Raw genomic sequence first — 20690 nt, forward strand, 5'->3', positions numbered from 1 at the left:
GCCGCCTTCTTTCTAACGAAAACAACCCCAAATCCCTCAGTCTCTCCTCATAGGACCTTCCCTCCATACCAGGCAACATCCTGGTAAATCTCCTCTGCACCCTCTCCAATGCCTCCACATCCTTCCTATAATGTGGGGACCAGAACTGCACGCAATACTCCAAGTGCGGACGCACCAGAGTTTTGTACAGTTGCAACATGACATTGCGGCTCCTAAATTCAATCCCCCTACCAATAAACGCCAAGACACCGTATGCCTTCCTAACTACCTTATCTACTTGATTCCCAACTTTCAGGGATCTATGTACACATACACCTAGATCCCTCTGTTCATCAACACTGTTCAGAGTCCTACCGTTAGCCCTATACTCTACACATCTGTTATTCCTGCCAAAGTGAATTACCTCACACTTTTCTGCATTAAACTCCATCTGCCACCTCTCAGCCCAGCTCTGCAACTTGTCCAAGTCTCTCTGTAAACTATGACACCCCTCTTCACTATCTACCACTCCTCCGACTTTGGTGTCATCAGCAAATTTACTGATCCACCCAACTGTACCCTCATCCAGATCATTTATAAAAATTACAAACAGCAGTGGCCCCAAAACAGATCCCTGAGGCACACCACTTGTAACCAAACTCCATGACGAATGCTTTCCATCAACCACCACCCTCTGCTTCCTATCTGCTAGCCAATTCCTGATCCAATTAACTAAATCACCCCCAATCCCATACATCTGCATTTTCTGCAGAAGCCTTCCATGGTGAACCTTATCAAACGCCTTACTAAAGTCCATATATACCACGTCAACTGCCTTACCCCCATCCACCTCTTTGGTCACTTTCTCAAAAAACTCAATAAGGTTAGTAAGGCACGACCTGCCCTTCACAAAACCGTGCTGACTATCTCCAATCAATTCATTACTCTCTAAATAACTATAAATCCTATCCCTAATAATTTTTTCTAAAACTTTACCCACAACAGAAGTAAGACTCACCGGTCTATAATTCCCGGGGAAGTCTCTGTTCCCCTTCTTAAACAATGGGACAACATTCGCTATCCTCCAATCCTCTGGCACTATACCTGTGACCAACGACGACCTGAAGATCAGAGCCAGAGGCTCTGCAATCGCCTCTCTTGCCTCCCAGAGAATCCTAGGGTAAATCCCATCCGGCCCAGGGGACTTATCTATTTTCAAACCCTCAAGAATATCTAGCACATCCTCCTTATCAACTGCAATACTGTCCAGTTTACAACCCTGTAACCCAGTGTTCTCCACAGCTACATTTATGTCTCGCTGCGTGAATACCGAAGAGAAATATTGGTTCAATGCCTCTCCAATCTCTTCCGGTTCCACACATAACTTCCCACTGCTGTCTCTAACTGGCCCTAATCTTGCCCTAACCAGTCTTCTATTCTTAACATATCTATAGAACGCCTTAGGATTCTCCTTAATCCTATCAGCCAAAGTCTTCTTATGTCCTCTTTTAGCTCTTCTTAACTCACTCTTTAACTCCCTCCTAGCCAATCTAAAGCTTTCCAGTGCACTACCTGAGCCCTCAAGTCTCATCCTGACATAAGCCTCCTTTTTCCTTTTAACCAGCGAATCAACTTTTTTAGTGCACCACGGTTCCCTTGCTCGACCATTTCCTCCTTGCCTGACAGGGACATACATATCAAGGACTCGCAGTAGCTGTACCTTGAAAAAGCTCCACATTTCGGACGTTTTCAGCCCCTGTAGTCTCCTAGTCCAACCTATGCTTCCTAATTCTCTCCTAATAGCCTCATAATTACCCTTGCCCCAGCTAAAACTACTGTCCCGAGGTTCATGCCTATCCCTTTCCATCACTAAGGTGAACGTAACCGAATTGTGGTCACTATCACCAAAATGCACACCAACTTCCAAGTCTAACACCTGGTCTGGCTCATTTCCCAGCACCAAATCCAATATAGCCTCACCTCTAGTTGGCCTATTAACATACTGAGTCAAAAAACCTTCCTGCACGCTTTGTGCAAAAACTGACCCCTCTAATGAGCTAGAGCTATAGCTATTCCCATCAATATTAGTAAAGTTAAAGTCCCCCATAACAATTACCCTATTACTTTCACTCCTATCCAGGATTGTCTCCGCAATCCTTTCCTCAACCTCTCTAGAACTTTTAGGAGGTCTATAAAAGACTCCCAACAGGGTGACCTCTCCTCTCCTATTTCTAATCTCAGCCCATACTACCTCAACAGACAAGTCCTCATCAAACTTCTTCTCTGACACTGTGATACAATCCTTGACTAATAACGCTACCCCTCCCCCTTTTCTACCTCCTTCTCTACTCCGACTGAAGCATTTGAACCCCGGAACCTGCAACAACCATTCCTGCCTCCCCCCCCCCAAAGACTGTGGGTGTTCATATACCACATGGACTACAGTGGTTCATCACCACTTTCTCCAGGGAAGTTAGGTATAAGCAATAACCAGTGGCCTAGCCAGCCATGTCCATGTTCCGTGAATGAATATTTTATTTTCACAAAACATATGTGCGCTCAGTTAACTGGAGAAAGCATTTGCATTGTCAGCAGACTCCCTGCAAGCTGAGTCCCTTCATGCCCTGGATGATGGATTTGGGAACTAGGTTAAAACTCGAAATAAACTTCCTATAAGATGTATTCTGTATTCATGATGTTTCAAAACTAGACTGACAATGTTACAGATTCAAAAATGTAGGTATGAAAATGCAAATCATTGCAACTGATTATCATTGATTCATTTCACACAAGCTTAGAAGATTTTTCAAGAATAAGTCGTTTGAAACTCACATCTTTGTTACATGTTGAATCACTGACTGTTTTCAAAGTAGTGAGATAGATTTTCCACTATAATTACGCTCGGGGAAAAAAAGGGGCAATATATCCTGTGACACATTTCCTACCTTTAGCACCATAACATCATCAGATACCAGGATGTCTGTTAATCCCAGACATCCAGCCTTGCTGTGACAGCATTTTTCAGTCTGTGAAGCCTGTGCATTAAATTGCCCTGCATTTACCACTGTGGGAACATGATAATGCCCTTGCATCTTCAAGCCTGATGGAGCAAAACTCTGGGTAAACTCCCAGGTGAGTCTGGGGACTGTCAGATGTATAGCGATGATTCTGAGGCTGTGAGACTGGCCACAGAGGTACATCTTTGAGGTGGGTGGAAATTCCCCTTATCTGCAAAATCTAGGCTAGTATCTTTATACAAGTGTTTGAGTTTCAATTGTAACCAGTGTCTTTGCACAATTCTTACAAGAACTTTTCTGGTGAGAAAGATTTTTACAAAAGATAAAATGTACTTTGGGAGGGTAACATTTTACTGCAATTTTTGAACATATAACTCTTATTGGAATTCAATTCATTTTACTCCTACAGATTTTTTGTCTCATTTCTTCCATGTTTGGAAAGCATATTGCTCTGCTGGAAGTTCATATGAATGAACTTGCAAAGATGTGTCTGCAATATAGCAATGAGGAGGAATCACTCAGTGTCATTGCCAGGTAAAACAGTTCCTTACTAGATATTTTCAAAAAAGATGTTAAGATCTTAAATTAATACAACTTTCACCTCTGAGGCCAATGGATGTATACCATATGTATGTATCAGCTTACTGTAAACCTATTTGTGACACAAATAAATAATCTTTATCCTTTTCACAGTGCAGTATGATAAATTATGCAGCTTAATAACAGGAAATATTACAGTGTACAGCCAAAAAAAAGTAGCAATATCAGCAAACTACGTACTTAGTATGTGTTTATACCATCCTAATTTATGATTAAGGCTCCTAAATAAGGGCAGAAAGGGTTCCTCATTTTCTGCCTGTCAGGCTTTTTGGAAATTCCATACCAGGAGGTGCTCTGAAAAGATGGCCTGCCTCCAGATCAATGAAAACAGTCGTTTTGCAGCAATTTTGAAGGCAGGATGATGTTTTAATCAGACCAGCTGCAGAAAGTTATGAACCCTCCTCTCCCAGACTGTTAATGGAATCTAGGAAAAATCAGCCCTTAAAATTGAACAACTAAAATAAATGGGAAAGAACTTTCAGATTAAAGGAAGGAAACAAATTCAAAATGCCAATTATCTTTTGTTATTCCTGTCACTTCAATCAGGTTACTTGCCATTTGTCTATCTGTAATACATTGTCCATCCAGCTATTATTTAATTAACTTTATTCCTTGTAGTGGTTTCCCTCGCATTTTTATGCAGCTTAACTGTGATTTTCACTATTTGACATATCCATTGAATTATTCATTATTTAAACCTTTATTAATATGAAGTTTGAAAGTTAATTTATTAGTATCACAAGTAGGCTTACATTAACACTGCAATGAAGTTCCTGTGAAAATCCTCCAGTCGCCACACTCTGGCACCTGTTTGGGTACACTGAAGGAGAATGCACCCTAACCAGCATGTCTTTTGGACATGCTACAGGAGTCACTTGATTGGCAATTAGTACTGAGCAGTCCACCTTTTCTTTCAGATCACCTTTGCTGACCACTTCCCCTTTAAACTGTGATCTGCAGCAGAAGGTGAAAAGTAAGTCAGCTGGGCACACAAACACAGGTAAGTGCTGTTTCCCTGCTTTTGCAGAATGCAGATAGGAGCACAATGACTTTTTTTGCAGCCAGATTTATGGCTGCAGATTGAATATACAGTACTTAGTTGGCATTCATTTTAATCCTTGTATTGTTTTCAAAAAACAACCTGAAACTAACGTTGCCATTTATTATGGGGGGGGATTTCAAATTGTGCAGTTTGTCGTGGGCGGTTCATGCTGTACCATTCAGTGTTTGTTTTCTGTTTTTCTCCTACCTTGTTCCCCCACTGTGACAGAACCTGCCCCAGTTTTATTCCCGTGAATTCATTTTCATGGGCCTTAATGATATTTCAGTGCTTAGAAAAGTGTCCAAACTGCATACCACTCGGTGGCTGGAACTGATTCTTGCAATTGAAAAGTTTTGTTTGTTGATCTTACTGGTCTAGATTTTAAATCGATTAACCTCCTTCTCCACATGTTCTTAATATTACAATTAACTTCTTCTGGTGAAACTGATTTATTTCTGAATTCAATCCAGAAATAAACTGGAGGTGATTTTGAAGTAATTTCTTTTTCAGTTGTGTATTTTAGACATGCACATTTTTCCATTTTCATATCGCTGATTAATTTTTTGGCAACTTTTGGACGCTTTCAATTGTTCTTAGATTGTACAAAAAGGAATATTATGCTGCAGAAATGCACTGGAATATATGGCAGATTGATGTGGTGAAAGATTGCAATCATAGATTGTGCAGTGTAATGGCTGAGGCCATGTGTTGAAAGGACCTGTGCGTGCAAGTTTGTGGAAATGCATTATGCTGGACATCAAAGACTACAAGAAGCAAAAGCAACATAAAAGTTTTTAATGGAGACTGAAATAGTTTTATGGTAGCTGGGTGCTTGACAGAGTGCCAAGTTTGTGTAGCGGAGGCCCTCTGTAGCAGAGCTCGAGTGTTCGCTGTCAGAAGCTGCACATTATTCCATTTATCATATTTCAGACATTGCTATTTTTGCTCTTGTCCGCTCCGATAGTTTGGCTTGTGTTTGAAAATGTTGCTGTTGGCATGTGCAAGTAAGAAAATCCACTTTACAGGGGGAGAAAGCATGGTCCAAAGAAAATTCTCATTTCAACAATATCGTCAAATTCAAAATGATCTTGCCCAGGTTTTCAGGTCAAGGCATACAGATATTGTATGTCTGAATCTACAGTGGGATTGCACCGTGAATATTTACTGGTATTATTTTTTACTTTAACTTTACTGCTGAACTAAGTCCTTTATATAGCACCATAGAATTCCCATAGTGCGGAAGGAGGCCATTTGACCCATCGAGTCTGCACCAACTTTCCGACAAGGCATCTTACCCAGGTCCTATCCTCATAACCCCAAATATTTACCTTGCTAATCCCCGTAACCTGCATATCTTTGGACATTAACGGGCAATTTAGCATGGCCAGTCCACCTAACCTGCCCATCTTTGGTCTGTGGGAGGAAACCGAAGCACCTGGACGAAAGCCACGCAGACACGGGGAGAATGTGCAAACTCCACACAGACAGTCACACAAGGCTGGAATTGAACCCCGGTCCCTGGGACTGTGAGGCAGCAGTGCTACCGTGCCACCCTTATATATCCTTAGAAAGGATAGCAGGACTAGAGGACACAGCCTCAAGTTAAGTGGGGGGCAGTTTAGATCGGAGTTGAGGAAGAACTTCTTCACTCAAAGGGTGATGAATCTCTGGAATTCTGTGCCCGTTGAAGTGGTGGAGGCTACCTCACTAAATATATTTAAGTCACGGGTAGATAGGTTTCTGATAGACAGGGAATTAAGGGTTATGGGGAGAAAGCGGGAAAATGGAACTGATCCACTTCAGATCAGCCATGATCTTATTGAATGGTGGGGCAGACTCGAAGGGCTAGATGGCCTACTGTTGCTGCTATTTCTTATGTTCTTATGTTCTTATTTGTGGCGTATATATTTACCTATTATTAATCTTTTTGTGAGTTACAGGTGAGTTACAAATACATCACACACGAAGATAAACTGCATCAAATAATTGATTCTTGAACTCTAAATCATGGAGATTTCATTTGCCATTTCATAAGAGGATATTTCAGAATGCTCTCCATTTTTTGATATTACCATTACAAAAGGGAAAAGTATAGTTTATAGAATTTAATTTTAGTTGACAGTATCTTGTCAGTGGAAGGAAACACTTCCACCACTGTAAAAGGTTTAGGAAACTACATGCTACAAATCATGGTGTATGCTGGCAACCTCCAAAAACACTGCAAATCAAGATCCTGATGGGTAGATAAGTAGTGTGTAGCTTACCATGCAGAGCCTTGCACAGATTGACTGCGGTGGTAGAGTGGTTAGCACTGCTGCCTCACAGGGCCTGGGACCTTGGCTTGGGTCACTGTCTGTGTGGAGTTTGCACATTCTCCCCATGTCTGTGTGGGTTTCCTCTGGGTGCTCCGGTTTCTGCCCACAGTCCAAAGATGTGCGGGTTAGGTGACTTGGCCATGTTAAATTGCCCCTTAGTGTCAGAGGTACTAGATCGGATAAGTGCATGGGATTACTCGGATAGGGCCTGGATGGGAATCTGGTTGGTGCAGACTTGATGGGCTGAATGGCCTCCTTCTGCACTGTAGGATTCTATGATTCTACGCAAGTCTTTAGCTGGTTAAACTCTGATAGTCGGGGTGGGGGAATCACGTGAGGTAAGTGTGTGATTGGCTGCGTTTCCGTGAGCTCTGGCGTTACTCATCTTTTAATCCATTTTTTATCCTGATGCACAACCCATAATTATCTGTTCCTGATGTGTGTAATCTGTGCTGTGATCCTAGAAGACCCAGGCTGAAGTTTGGCAAAGGGAAGCCAGAGTTAAGTCAAGAAGATCCTTGTTTGATCAAGGTGGTTGGAGACGGCTAGGGTGGGGCCCAGTTCGCTGTGGCAGTTTCATTGGTGAGTGGGCCGAAGCTTTAGTGCTGCAGTTGAGATGACAGCTGTTATTATGAGTGAAGTGGTAGATGACAGTCTTGGCTCCCTAGCACTGATTTTTGGTGCCCATCTTGATGAACTGAGATATCCTAAAGAGACTAGATGAAGCAAAGAAGAAAACCTTGTGAATGGAGAGGGCAGTTTCCCCCACGTGGCTCACCAACAGTCCTTGGAAATCCTGCTGCATAGCGTATCCTATTTGATTCGAGGAGATGGGGCCGGAGAAGGAGTAATCATCCTCGATCACTTGAAGGGTGCTGGAGATGAATTCCTGGCTGAATTTGAGAACAGGCTGCCGTGCTTTCACAATTTTGATTTGCGGGTTTAGAATCTGGAGTTTGATGGAACACATTGTATTGGGTGTTTGAGGCTTGGGCTCTGTCAAAGATTCCAACCGTTCTCGGTGTTTGTTGAGAAGGGTTGGAGGCAGCCGGATGCCACCCATTGGGGCCAAACTGTTAAATTACCCAGGCCTCAGGACGATGACATGGTAGAAATGCAAAGGCTTCAGTTAAACTCTAAATGGATCCTGGATGTTGCTCAATGATCCTGTCAAGACTTTAGCCTTTTCAAGTTCCCTGGATGATTATAATATCCTGCAGTTCATCATTAATCCTGAACTTTTGTTCCTTTGTGATCACACTCCTGGTTCTGTCTTTTATCCTGACAAAGATATGAGCACAGAGGCTTGTGTTGCCTGTTATTCTGTTATAGTGTGAAATCAGGATTGTCCATTTTTTCTTTTTGATGATACTCGTCCGCTGGCGTGCTGCGACAGTGGGACGAGGAAGCTATAGTCTTTGTGTGTATAAGATCATATATCCTGGAAAAGACGGGGTGCTTTTTGTTTTGTCTCTGGTGTTGTGGAGTGGGGGAACTATGCACTGGTGCACACCTGAGGTTGGCTAATTCTTGGATATCTAGCCTTTCTTGGATTGGTTTTCTAATTTTACTAGATTGCATGGGTAAGGACAGTGGTTACTTGATTACTTGGCTCATGGAATGCACGGTGGGCATATTATCCTGTTGTTAAGGTTTCTCCGATGGGGCTTCTGGAACGCTCCTCCTTGAGACTTATTTTCCGTGGGGATGTAGTATCCTGTTGGCTGTGGGGCCTGCGTACAAATTTGGGGGCATCAGTTGAGTGTTGTTGGTGTGTTTCTTTGATTGGAGATTACGCTGGTTGGAGGAGCAAGTTGGCTCCTCCAAGTGATCTTGTGCGGAGACATCCAATCTGATGATTTCTTGAAGTTTGGGCTTCCCGGGGGAGGTGGAGGCAACATCTGGCGTCTCTTGGATAATCCTGATGCTCCTCCCTCTTTGGGGTTTCCTTTCTTTATCCGGGTGGGTGGGGTGATATAAGCTTTGATTTGTTATAGTTAACCCTTGAAGGTTTCTCTTATCTTGTTGGCAAGTGGGGAGTTGTATCTGTCCTCGAGATATCCTGTGTCTAGATGATACTTTTTCTCTTTGTCGGCAGGATTTATTGGTGGAAAATGGTTTAGGTTTTCCAGTGATGGGAGTCTCATCAGTGCCTCTGATAATGGCTGGAGAGGAGGAGAAGTTGTTGTGTTGCAAGTCTTGGCGAGCTTGTGAATCCTTGGCTTACTGGTTCTTGTTTTTGAGAGTGTATACTGCCTCACATGTCTTGTACCAATGGCAGTATCCTGGTGTTCCAGTTTCTTGGAGGCCTGGGATGCTGAGTTAGGCCCCTAGTTGGTCGCATATTGTCCATAAGGGATTTGGTATATTGTATAGTTCTGTCACTCTTGTCCCATGAAGAAATGCATGTTCCATGGAGCCACATGCGTTTTTTTTATTCATTCTGGGAATTGCTGGCTGGCCAGCATTTATTGCCCATCCCTCATTGCCCTTGAGAATATGCTCATGGCTTTATCCAGTTATCCTGAGATCCTCCACTGTTCCTGGTACCCTTTCATTATCCATACGAGATGAGACTACAACAAATGCTATGATCTATAATTTGAACTATTTGATTGAGTGTTTGCTAGTCTTTTCTGTATGTTTTTGTGGAACACTGATTAATTTGTACTGTACTAGATTTTGGGATTTGTTCTGTTTTGTGGTAAATTGGAAAATTTTCAGTAAAAATATTCTTTAAAAATAAACTCCAGTATTACCACTGTATGCTCTTGGTATTCCCAGAGATTCTGTGCAGTTTAGCAGTACCGTAAACTGCTTGTTGTCTTGATTGTTTCCAAATTGTGCCTACACTGTGGATGGTCCCAGACCAGAACCTCAAGTTACATTTAAGAAGCCAGACTAGACCCTAAACATTTTTCCTTTTTTGCATAAATGTGAGGAAAGAATACTTCTTTCTAGGAATAATTCCACTGACAAAGTAGGAATCCTTATAGTAAAACAGGCTTTAATTAATTTCACAGTTGTTACAACTATGCAACTATAATAAATGAAGCAGCTTAACCACAAACAGTTAAACAGTATTTAAAAATGAAAGAAAGCAACTTTACTTTCTATCTTATGACTGTTTCAGCCCAAATAAGCCCCATTCACGCACAGATCAAGACAACTTTCACTAATATAGTTAGCAAATCCAGGCATACTTGTTATAAGTTATGTTAACCATCTTGAAGCTTTCAGGGAGAGATTTTGTAGAGAAAGAATGAATTCTCAGGAACAGCCTACATGTGCCTCTGACTTCAGCAGACCTACAACTGCTTAGTTTTTTTCTTCCCTGCTATGGACCTAGTTCCTCTCATCACCACATCAGCATCTGATTGATAACTCATGACCTTTCAATCAACTTAATCAAAATCCCCAGGAGAAAGCTCCATCTGTAAATAAAAATCCATTAACTCTATCTAAGAAAACACTACTTGCCTAAAATAAGTAATTATCCTGCTCCTTCAAAATCAGAGCTGCATGCTTACCGACTGCCTGTAGAAAAGATGAATTTTAAATGATTGCCCTTAAACATGAAATATATCAATAGCACACTATCTTGGTAGCTGTGAGGATGTGGGTTAAGTGGACTCCTACGGAGAAGACATGCAAGCAGAAATTGTGCATTTCTCAGTTGCTTGGCTTGTACATTTAAGTACAGCAGTGAGTTTCCATGTGCAACAAATACTTAACTGACCTAAATAAAGAACTGTACACTTGAAAAGAAAATATCACTGCAAATGTAATTGTAATTTATAGCACTGATACTTTAGTTAACACATATAAAAAGACAATACATTACTGTGTATTAACAATAATACTGCATTATTATACTAATATATGTAGGCAGTATGCTGTAGCATGAATATAGTCCATAAGAACATAATAAATAGGAGCAGAAGTAGGCCATCTAGCCCTTCGAGCTTGCCCCGCCACTCAGCAAGATCATGGCTTATCTTAAGTGGATAGTCCAGTACTATAGCGCTATAAGTGTAATGGTACAGCAGAGGTATTCCCGTACTATAACATTTACATATTAATGCAGCATAACCAGGTATATAGGAGCAGAAAAACGTTAATATAAGAACATAAGAACATAAGAAATAGGAACAGGAGTAGGCCATCTAGCCCTTCGAGCCTGCCCCGCCATTCAATAAGATCATGGCTGATCTGTCGTGGCTCAGTTCCACTTTCCCGCCCTCTCCCCATAACCCTTAATCCCCTCTCTTATCAAGAACCCATCAACCCGCTTCTTAAAAATATTTAGCGAGGCAGCCTCCACCACTTCAATATCAATATATTGATGTACTAATATATAATATTTTAGTTTAACAGGAATACTGTTTTAGAATGTTGCAGTATGATCCTATAACCAACAGCAATGCATTACTGCCTTATAATACAATTACATTTCACAATATAATACTGTGCTATAGTTGAATTAGCTTAAGGCAATGAAATCTGATCAAATTAAAAGCTAAACATGAGAAGATTCCATAATACATGTTATCAGAACGTTGTTTATGCAATACAGCATCGTCTTTTTAAGTTACAATTATTTTGCTTAAAGTTTACTTATTCATCATGAGTAGGCTTACATTAACGTTGCAATGAAGTTACAGTGAAAATACCTAGTCGCCACACTTCAGCGTCTGTTCAGGTACACTGAGGGAGAATTTAGCATGGCCAGTGCACCTAACCAGCACGTCTCTGATCTTTGGACTGTGGGAGGAAACTGGAGCACCTGGAGGAAACCCACACAGACACAGGGAGAACTTGTGGACTCCACGCAGACAGTGACCCAAGCTGGGAATTGAACCCGGGTCCCTGGCTCTGTGAGGCATCAGTGCTAACTACTGTGCCACCGTGCTGCCCATCCTGGGTGCTATTAATGGTTCCTTGTTAAGTAACACTTTTCTACCAGCTATTGTATTTGTTTATGCATATTGCAAGTTACGGTATTTCTTCAATCACTATTGATGCAAAAGACAATTGTGGCTTAACACTCTTGCAAAATATAACGTTTATATTTTGAATTTTTGGAACTAGCTGCCAGCAGTATTAAAGACAAGCCGGTTGTGTTTCATACCAAAGTGAAATCTTCTGGCTACACTTCAGCACCTAGGTAAGAGTCGCTGTGAATGTAGTCTGCATGTTTGAAGTAAGTTTTATCAAGCACCTTGAGCTGGGATTTTCCATTGTTGCAGGACCCAGCTACACTTTGATTGTGGTTTAGAGGATCTTTCTAGTCCGATGGCGTGCCCTAAACTCCAGAGTGATTCATCTAGAACCAGTTGTAGAGTGATTATGGAAAGACTATCATCTGCCAAAGTGGTGGACTGGGAATTATCTGAATGTTTTAAAGTTTCATTTTGAAAAAGCAGCACTATTTGTACTATATGCTGACAATATTCTGAAAATAGTACTGAAGATTTGTGTTCTAGAATTTGTTGCACCCTAGCCAATCTGTTCCAGTGCAGCTACACACTGGCAAATAGACAGCAATGTGAGAAGTTGCCCAGGCACATCCTGTACGCAAAAAGCAGGACAAATTCAACCTGGCTAATTACCACCCCATCCATCTACTCTCAATCATCAGTAAAGGGATCATCAACAGCGTTATCAAGTGGCACTTACTGAGCAACAACCTGCTCACTAATGCTCAGTTTATGTTCCACCAGGGTCACTCAGCTCCTGACCTCCTTACAGCCTTGGTTCAAACATGGTCAAAGGAGCTGGATGCCTGGCTTTTACGGAATTTATTTGTTATGGGGAGATTCAAACCAGAGCATTATCCCTGGATTACTGGTTCAGTGTCAATGGCTAGTAATGTGCATAATAATACACTTGACTGAACATGTTATAGATCTCCTAATGGTGGAAGATCCTGGAAAAGGCAATGGGTGAGTGGAAGGGAGAATGGAGAGCCCGGTAATTTCTCCCGAAGATAGTGTTCCAGATTTTGCTGCTGTAATGCCAGTGAATCTCTCTGTCTTTGCTGATTTTACTCTAAAAATTATATCAGCTCTGGTGTGTTTTTACAGAGTAATAGAGGTTTGCAGCAGGGAAACAGACCCTTCAGCCCAACTTGTCCACGCAGCCTTTTTTTTAAACCCCTTAGTCCCAATTTGACCCAAATCCCTCTATACCCATCTTACCCATATAACTTTAAAAGACATAATTGTACCCACCTCTACTACCACCTCTGGCAGCTTGTTCCAGACACTCACCACCATCTGTGTGAAAAAATTGCCCTCTGGACCTTTTTGTCTCTTTCCCCTCTCACCTTAAACCCTACCTTTAGATTCCCCTACCTTTGAGAAAAGATATTGACTGTCTAGCTGATCTATGCCCCTCATTATTTTATAGACCTCTATAAGATCATCCCTCAGCCTCCTACGCTCCAGAGAAAGAAGACCCAGTCTATCTAGCTTTTCCTTATAACTCAAACCATCAAGTCACTAGTAAATCTTTTCTGCATTCTTTCTAGTTTAATAAAATCCTTTCTATACAAGGGTGACCAGAACTGTGCACTGTTAATATGCACAGTTTACATGATGGAAACCCATGTAATTGATTCCTCACTCCTCCACAGGGAATGCTATGGAAGTCCTTAAAGATGAAAATCAATTAGAAAGCACTGATTTGATCTGAACTGCTACTTTTTACACTTCTACTGTCTCTGTAAACATCCCTGAAAAAGTTACGTCTTGTTGAATGAGGTGTAACTGGGTGTATATTGATGTCTAAGTTGTAACTACTGAACAAGCCCTCTGGGCCTGAAAAGAATAATTTCTCCATTCCATGCAAAAAAAATTTAGTCTGTTTGTTTACGATATTTGATCTCTACCTTAATCCCATCTCTTTGTATTACATTCTGTAAAATTTTAAGAAGTGAATAATAACGCCTTCTTGTTACTTCCTGGTTTTCTGTCTGGGAATTCTTCAATGTGATTGGCAACTTAGCCTGCCTGATGATACCACTGTTTCTTGGAACCAGGGATCAAAATTATGTAAAAATGAAGGTATTTTAGTATCTTGTACTTTGCCAGCACTGAAATTGGCGGTGCTGGAATGCAGTGACTGTTGGAAAAAGTAAAATCCACAGCACAGAGCTGGCAAGATCTTTCTTCCATGTCAGCTCACTACTACTGCTCTTAGAGTCTGAATGTTCTCCCATAGGTCTGCATGGGTTTCTGCATGGGTTTCCTCTGAGTGATCCGGTTTCTTGCCACAATCCAAAAGACACGCTGGTTAGGTGCAGTGGCCATGCTAAATTCTCCCTCAGTGTACACGAACAGATGCCCGAGTATGGCGACTGGGGGAATTTCACAGTCATTTCATCGCAGTCTTAATGTAAGCCGATCTGTGACACTGATAAATACATTTTAAGCTTTTCTTTTGCATCAGTATTCTTGCTTCTGCTGGACAGAGTTTCAACCCTCCTCCCCCCAATAAAGCTTGAATAAACTTCCAGGCAAGGTCAGGACCTATGATATTGAGATCAAACCATTTCTAGTGCTCTTGAGCCACACCAGTCACAGTCATGGCAGAGGCACATCAGTAAAGTTATGGAAGTTCAGCTCCAAATATTTGAACAAACTAGTTCAATAGCTGTTTCTACTGCTTCTTGTGCACTTCATCTTTTGTCGGATGAATATCTAGTCCTAAGTGTACAATCCATCCACATCAGTTGCTGAATAATTAGTCCAAAACTTCAATTTCTAAACAATTTAAATGTTGATCCATTGAAATAAGTAGTATTCAATTTTTGATACTGATTCAACAATATTAATGATTTTTTTGCAGAGTGAACATGTTCGCACCAAAGGTAAATCCCTCAAGATCTAACAACTCAGTGAAGAAGGAGAAAAATAGTAGTCTGAAGTAAGGAAACCATCAACAAGACAGTCGTCTTAATTTCTGAAATCTGCATGTAAAAAGATTGGGATTATTGTGCAATTGTGAAGAATGGTATTGAATTCATTGCTGCTTGTTTGTAACCATCCCTTCCAATATTCCAGATCAAGCGTTTTAACATGGAATTACAAGCACAATGTACATATTTTTAATGTGATGATTTTGAATTTGTTATGCAAACTACCTGTTTTGAATGACAAATATAAAGCAAGCTCTTTATCATTAGGAAACAGTATTTCAATAACTTCAGTTAAAAGAATTTGATTTGATTTTAAGGGAAGTTTCATGAGTTTCGGAGTTCTGAATTTTCTTCTGTTAGGGATCAGGTCAAATTCAAATGGGTGATCCTGGACTTGAGTTCCCAATTTCTGTTACAGACAGAAAGCATACCGTTCATAGAGAAGGAGAGAAGTGAGTGCAGGTCTGCAATGTTTCATTTCAGCTGTATGGTGATGACCAGTGCTGTTTTTGTATATTGCATTGGGGTGGACACAGTTGGAATCGCTCTCAACGACTTTTCTATGGCACACCCAATGATCAGTTCTGTGGAAGTTTAATTGTGAGGCGTTGTGTCCCACTCAAAGTGGTGTTTGTGCCCAGTAAGGATAAGAACAAGTTTAACCCATTGAAAATATTATTGTATTTCCATTCGAAGCCCTGTTGCTAAGTCTCAGTGCTTTGATGTATTATAGGGGAGTTACCAAAGAATACCCTCTGGACAGCCTGGCACCAAGCAAACTTCATGCACGGGTTGCTGTTTCAAACCAACCAACACCCGTGTGCTGCATCCAATATTCAGGTACTGCGTGATTGGAGAACATAGAGAACGTTTTGTAGAATTGAATTTGAATTAAAACGTTTGGAACTCTGAATCCAATTCCCTGTGGGTTCTTTCCACAAATCTTATGGCTATGGATATCTAACAATGGAAAGTAGAAAAATTGTTGCACTGGCACAGTAAATTGCTTTTATCTCAGGTAGGGACTGAGTCACATTTTTGGGTGAGGTTAGAGTTAGAGCTTTATTCTGCAAATGGCTTTGAACTAGGATTGCCTGATGCTGATATTGAATATCAGGAATTGTTAGATTTCCATTCCCAGCACTAACACTCATTGATAATGTGGTACAGGAATTCTGAAATCTCTTGCATATTTGGCAAAACTATTTAAGTATAAGCATGCATTGCATAACTGGAGAGCAACCTGTCTCAAGAAGTTGCTTCACTAACCAGGATGCACAAGTATATCAGATTAACATTTTGATTCACTTTCCCATTCACTCAGCTAGATTAGTAAGTGATCTATTTCATCATATGTTAGTAATTCCACTAATGTTAGATGCAAGAGTATCCCAAAACGCAGAAGGGTAACTTGGAACATTATACCAAATTGCAAAATGCACATTTGAGAACTAATATGAAGAAAGATATGCAAACTAGTGAGGAAAAGTCTAGTTGTTAGCATTCAAATAAAAGAATGTTTATTAACTGAAATGAAAACACGAAAGGAAGAAAATCACAATACCTAGAAAAGGTACATTTAATCAAGATAAAGGCTATACGTTATCTTGTGGAATTGGGTTAAATTGCCACCAGTCAGCTCTCCCCCCTGAAAGGGGAAAGCAGCCTATGGTCATCTGGAATTATGGTGACTTTACCTTATTAACCCCCGGACTTTCTATCTATATTTCTGAACTCTGAGAAAAGTCCTTTGCTCCAAATCAATATCCCACATATGAATTAAATCCTGCAAATAGTTACCACATTCAAATTATCCTCAAGTTCAAGTTTTTCATCTGTTCAGCGTAGAGTTTCTGTGAGGGTTTTAAACTGCTGATTGGAGCCTAGAATTCTGTGCTTTGGGAGAAATCAACTTCCTAGCTGGATGTGGCTGTGATCATGACTGTTTACCAGCTATTTTCCTCTCCTCTGAAACTAATGGAGAGAGCGGGAAAGTGGAACTGATCCACTTCAGATCAGTCAAGATCTTATTGAATGGTGGGGCAGGCTCGAAGGGCTAGACGGCCTACTCCTGCTCCTATTTCTTATGTTCTTAACCCTGCAACTGATATACTGTCTTACTGTTTTGGTATTATTCATTGGACCAGACTGTTAGCATATATAGATGTAAATTACATTCTTACATCTCCACTTTGAACTCGCTTCTTCTATAGTTTTAACACCTAAAATTCTGTACTGCACTTTTTCCTCCAGTCACCTCCAGTTTCCCTGCTGCCAAGTTATTTTGCATATCAAAACCCTCCAGACAGCTGTTCTCACCAGTTCCTCTTTTGCCCCATTCTTCAAACTTTATTTTATCCAAGCTTCTTTAAACTTTATTGTATTTGATTCTTGAGTCTTCATTTTCTTCAAAGGTCTTGACATTACCAACAAGGTTTGTGCTGATTTAACTAAACTAAAATGAGGCTTCAGAAAGGGTGCCACTGTTAATCTTCTGCACCTAATGAAATCTCTCATGAAAAATAAGGGGCTGGGTTTTAAGGGAGGGGATTGGTGGATTGCTCAGCCCCTGTCCACACACCTCCCCCCATCCCCCCACCCCTCCAATTGGCCAGCTGCTAATGCACCAGAAAGGTGTTGGAAAGAAGCCCCAGTCTCTCAGCGAGGACACACTGCTGGTGGGTGAACCAAGGTGTGAGAGGGACTCCTCCACCAGAGTCTGAGGAAGCCCAATCCTCAGGAGCTACTGGTAAATCTAATTGGCTGTTAGGTCCAGCAGCGCCAACAGCGCCAGAGCTCAGTTGTGGGCACTGCTGGGACTGCAAGTAGGCCCAAGAGGAAGGCAGCTATGATGTCTGAACCTAGGTAAGTTGGGGACATTAGACAGGGGATGGATTGAGTAGCTCAGGGAAAGGGGAGTTTTGGAGCTCAGGAGGAACATACAGCAAGGAGATGCTTTTGATGTGAAAAATGTATTCCATGAATGATGACTCATGAACCAGCCCTCCTCCCTCCTTCCTGCCTTTATAAAACCTTCACTCCAGCTAGTTGTCTGTGCCAACAGCGTTGTGGCATAGGCAGCATATTATGTTGGTTTGAAACAGAAACTCCTGGAGAAACTCAGCAGGTCTGGCAGCATCGCTGAGTTACACAAATTTGTATTTTAACTCTGTTTCTGTCTCCACAGATGCTACCAGACCGGTTGAGTTTTTCCAGCATTGTCTGTTTTTTTTGCAGATTCCAGCATCCGCAGCATTTTGCTTTTATTTTGAATGGTTCAATTGGCTTGTTAACAAGCTGAATTGACTTTTAATTATTTGTTTGAATATGGCAGGCAGGCTGCTGATATAGATGCCTGTTCACCTAGCATATGCATAGGTGGCAGGGTGGCATAGTGGTTAGCATTGAAGTCTTACAACACCAGGGACCCGGGTCCGATTCCTGGCTTGGATCACTGTCTGCATGATGCCTGCATGTTCTCCCCACGTCTGTGGGGGTTTCCTCCGGGTGCTCCGGTTTCCTCCCACAGTCTGAAAGACGTGCTGGCTAGGTTCATTGGCCGTGCTAAATTCTCACTCAATGTAACCGAACAGGTGCTGGAGCATGGCGACTAGGGGATTTTCACAGTAACTTCACTGCAGTGTTAATGTAAGTCTATTTGTGACTAATACATAAATAAGCTTTAGAACTTGGTAGTGGGCAGGAAGATGCCACCGTTCGTATTTTACCTGTGGACATAAAATCCAGCTCAATGTTACTGCAACAAGTTATCAGTATTTATAATTGCAATAATTTACATTTTGCCAACTCCTTGTCATTAAAATATACAGCAGACTGCAGTGGAAAATCATACTAATATGTTATGGCAATATGTTCCTGTTAAATGAAGATGATGTGGGAGATATGGGGGAATTATAGGATGATTCTGTCACAGCCAAAAATCAAGTTGTTTCCTGTGACCATATCCAAAATACTGGGTCTGTTTTATAAGTGCTGTCACTTTCTGGATGGACTGTATTCCACATTGGCTTCTTTCTTTCAACACAAATATTCTGGAGCTGACCGATGTTTGACCCAGATGAGATGAACCCAGTTAGGATACAGAGAAGGAATACGGTAGTTACCTTTCATGGGTTACTTTATACAGAAAGCATTCTTTCTGGCTGTATCACAGCTTGGTACGGCTCCTGCTCTGCTCAAGACTGCAAGGAACTATAAAAGGTCGTGAATGTAATCCAATCCCTCACGCAAACCAGCCTCCTATCCATTGACTCTCTACACTTCCTGCTGCCTCAGCAAAGCAGCCAGCGTAATTAAGGACCCCATGCACCCTGGACATTTTCTCTTCCACCTTCTTCCATTGAGAAAAAGTCTGAGGTCACATACCAACCAACTCAAGAACAGCTTCTTTCCGCTGCCGTCAGATTTTTGAATGGACTTGCCTTGCATTAAGTTGATCTTTCGCTACACCCTAGCTATGACTGTAACACTACATTCTGCACTCTCTCGTTTCTTTCTCTATGAACGGTATGCTTTGTATAGCGCAAGAAACAATACTTTTCACTATATGTTAATACATGTGACAAAAATAAACCAAATCAAATTAAATTATAATACTACTTGAGGAGAAAAAGCTTGAAATGCAAAGCACTGCTTTTCCGTTCTGTCTACATTTCATGGTCTAATTGTACTACAATTGCATGTAGATGTGGTGCTTTCTTCATATCACAACAACAACAAAATACTGCTGAGTAAAGACCACCAACACATTGCATTCTGGTAATATCACCTGAGCGAGATAGTCTAACATTGCCTCAACTTAATGCCAACTGTGGTTTAACTTCAAACGGTGGTGACATTTTGAGAAATCTCCCAAGATCTTTGATAACATTGTGCATTCGAACATTGATGGGATGAGTTTTGCTTGTGTACGAAAGCAGGTTAAGTATGTTTCCGCTTGTTTCAGAAAGCGACAAGGGTCAATGATGCTGCAACAATCACCCAGAATCTGCAGCATGAATCAAATGGTAAGGACATATTTCAGACTTTAACACAAGACATCCATGAACTGGGCCACACCAGGAATATGATCAAAGTTTGCATCTATTGCAGCAAACCTGTACCCAGACCATGTGTGAAGTGCAAAATTTGCTGCCAGCATTGAAATCCGGAGAGTCAGCAATGCTGATAGCCAGCTTTTACAGAAGGAATTGGATCTATTAATTGCAACGTTGTGCAATTTTCCTGTTTCTGTGCCACCTCTGTGTTAATTCAGTAGCTTGCTATTGTTGGCAACTGTATCAGTGCTGTTGCCACTGACTGTAACCATATGGCCTGTATAAACCCTATCTCGTGAAGCCTGTCACCACTCTATGCTGACTGCCAGCCAGACACTGGAGACTGGCAGCTGGATTGGGACTGGGAAGTCACGACTGGCAGATGGCAGTTGGTGATTGGCCATTGAATACTCACAGGTGAGTGGGCATGGAATTATACAGGTGAGTCGATGTGGACTGGTGCAGGTGAGTGGGTGTGGATTAATGCAGGCGAATGGACATCAACCGGTGCAAATAACTAGCTTGAGACCAGCTTGTGCCAAGAAAAAGCCGTCTTTCAACTAGAATCTGTACAATACAGAAGGAGGCCATTCAGCCCATCAAGTCTGCACCAACCACAATCCCTCCTCGTCCTATTCCCATAACGCCACATATTTACCCTGCTAATCCCCTGACACTACGGTTAATTTAGTATGGCCAATCCATCTAACCTGCACACCTTTAGATTGTGGAAAGAAACCAGAGCATCCAGAGAAAACC

The 20690-nt window shown here is 41.4% G+C and overlaps 1 protein-coding gene across 1 annotated transcript in view; it reads left to right on the forward strand.

Annotated features, from left to right (window-relative positions):
- The window catches only part of wdr27 (WD repeat domain 27), a 394966-nt gene that overhangs the window by 29761 nt on the left and 344515 nt on the right, over positions 1 to 20690 (forward strand). Inside the window, exons 12-16 of the mRNA XM_080199853.1 lie at positions 3406 to 3530; positions 4514 to 4596; positions 12045 to 12120; positions 14805 to 14882; positions 15608 to 15714. Coding sequence (XP_080055979.1) covers positions 3406 to 3530; positions 4514 to 4596; positions 12045 to 12120; positions 14805 to 14882; positions 15608 to 15714 — 469 coding nt within the window. The remainder of the gene's footprint in view (positions 1 to 3405; positions 3531 to 4513; positions 4597 to 12044; positions 12121 to 14804; positions 14883 to 15607; positions 15715 to 20690) is intronic.

This window comes from Carcharhinus amblyrhynchos, chromosome 12 (assembly GCF_965287045.1).
Source record: "Carcharhinus amblyrhynchos chromosome 12, sCarAmb.v2.hapA, whole genome shotgun sequence".
NCBI classification, from domain to species: domain Eukaryota; kingdom Metazoa; phylum Chordata; class Chondrichthyes; order Carcharhiniformes; family Carcharhinidae; genus Carcharhinus; species Carcharhinus amblyrhynchos.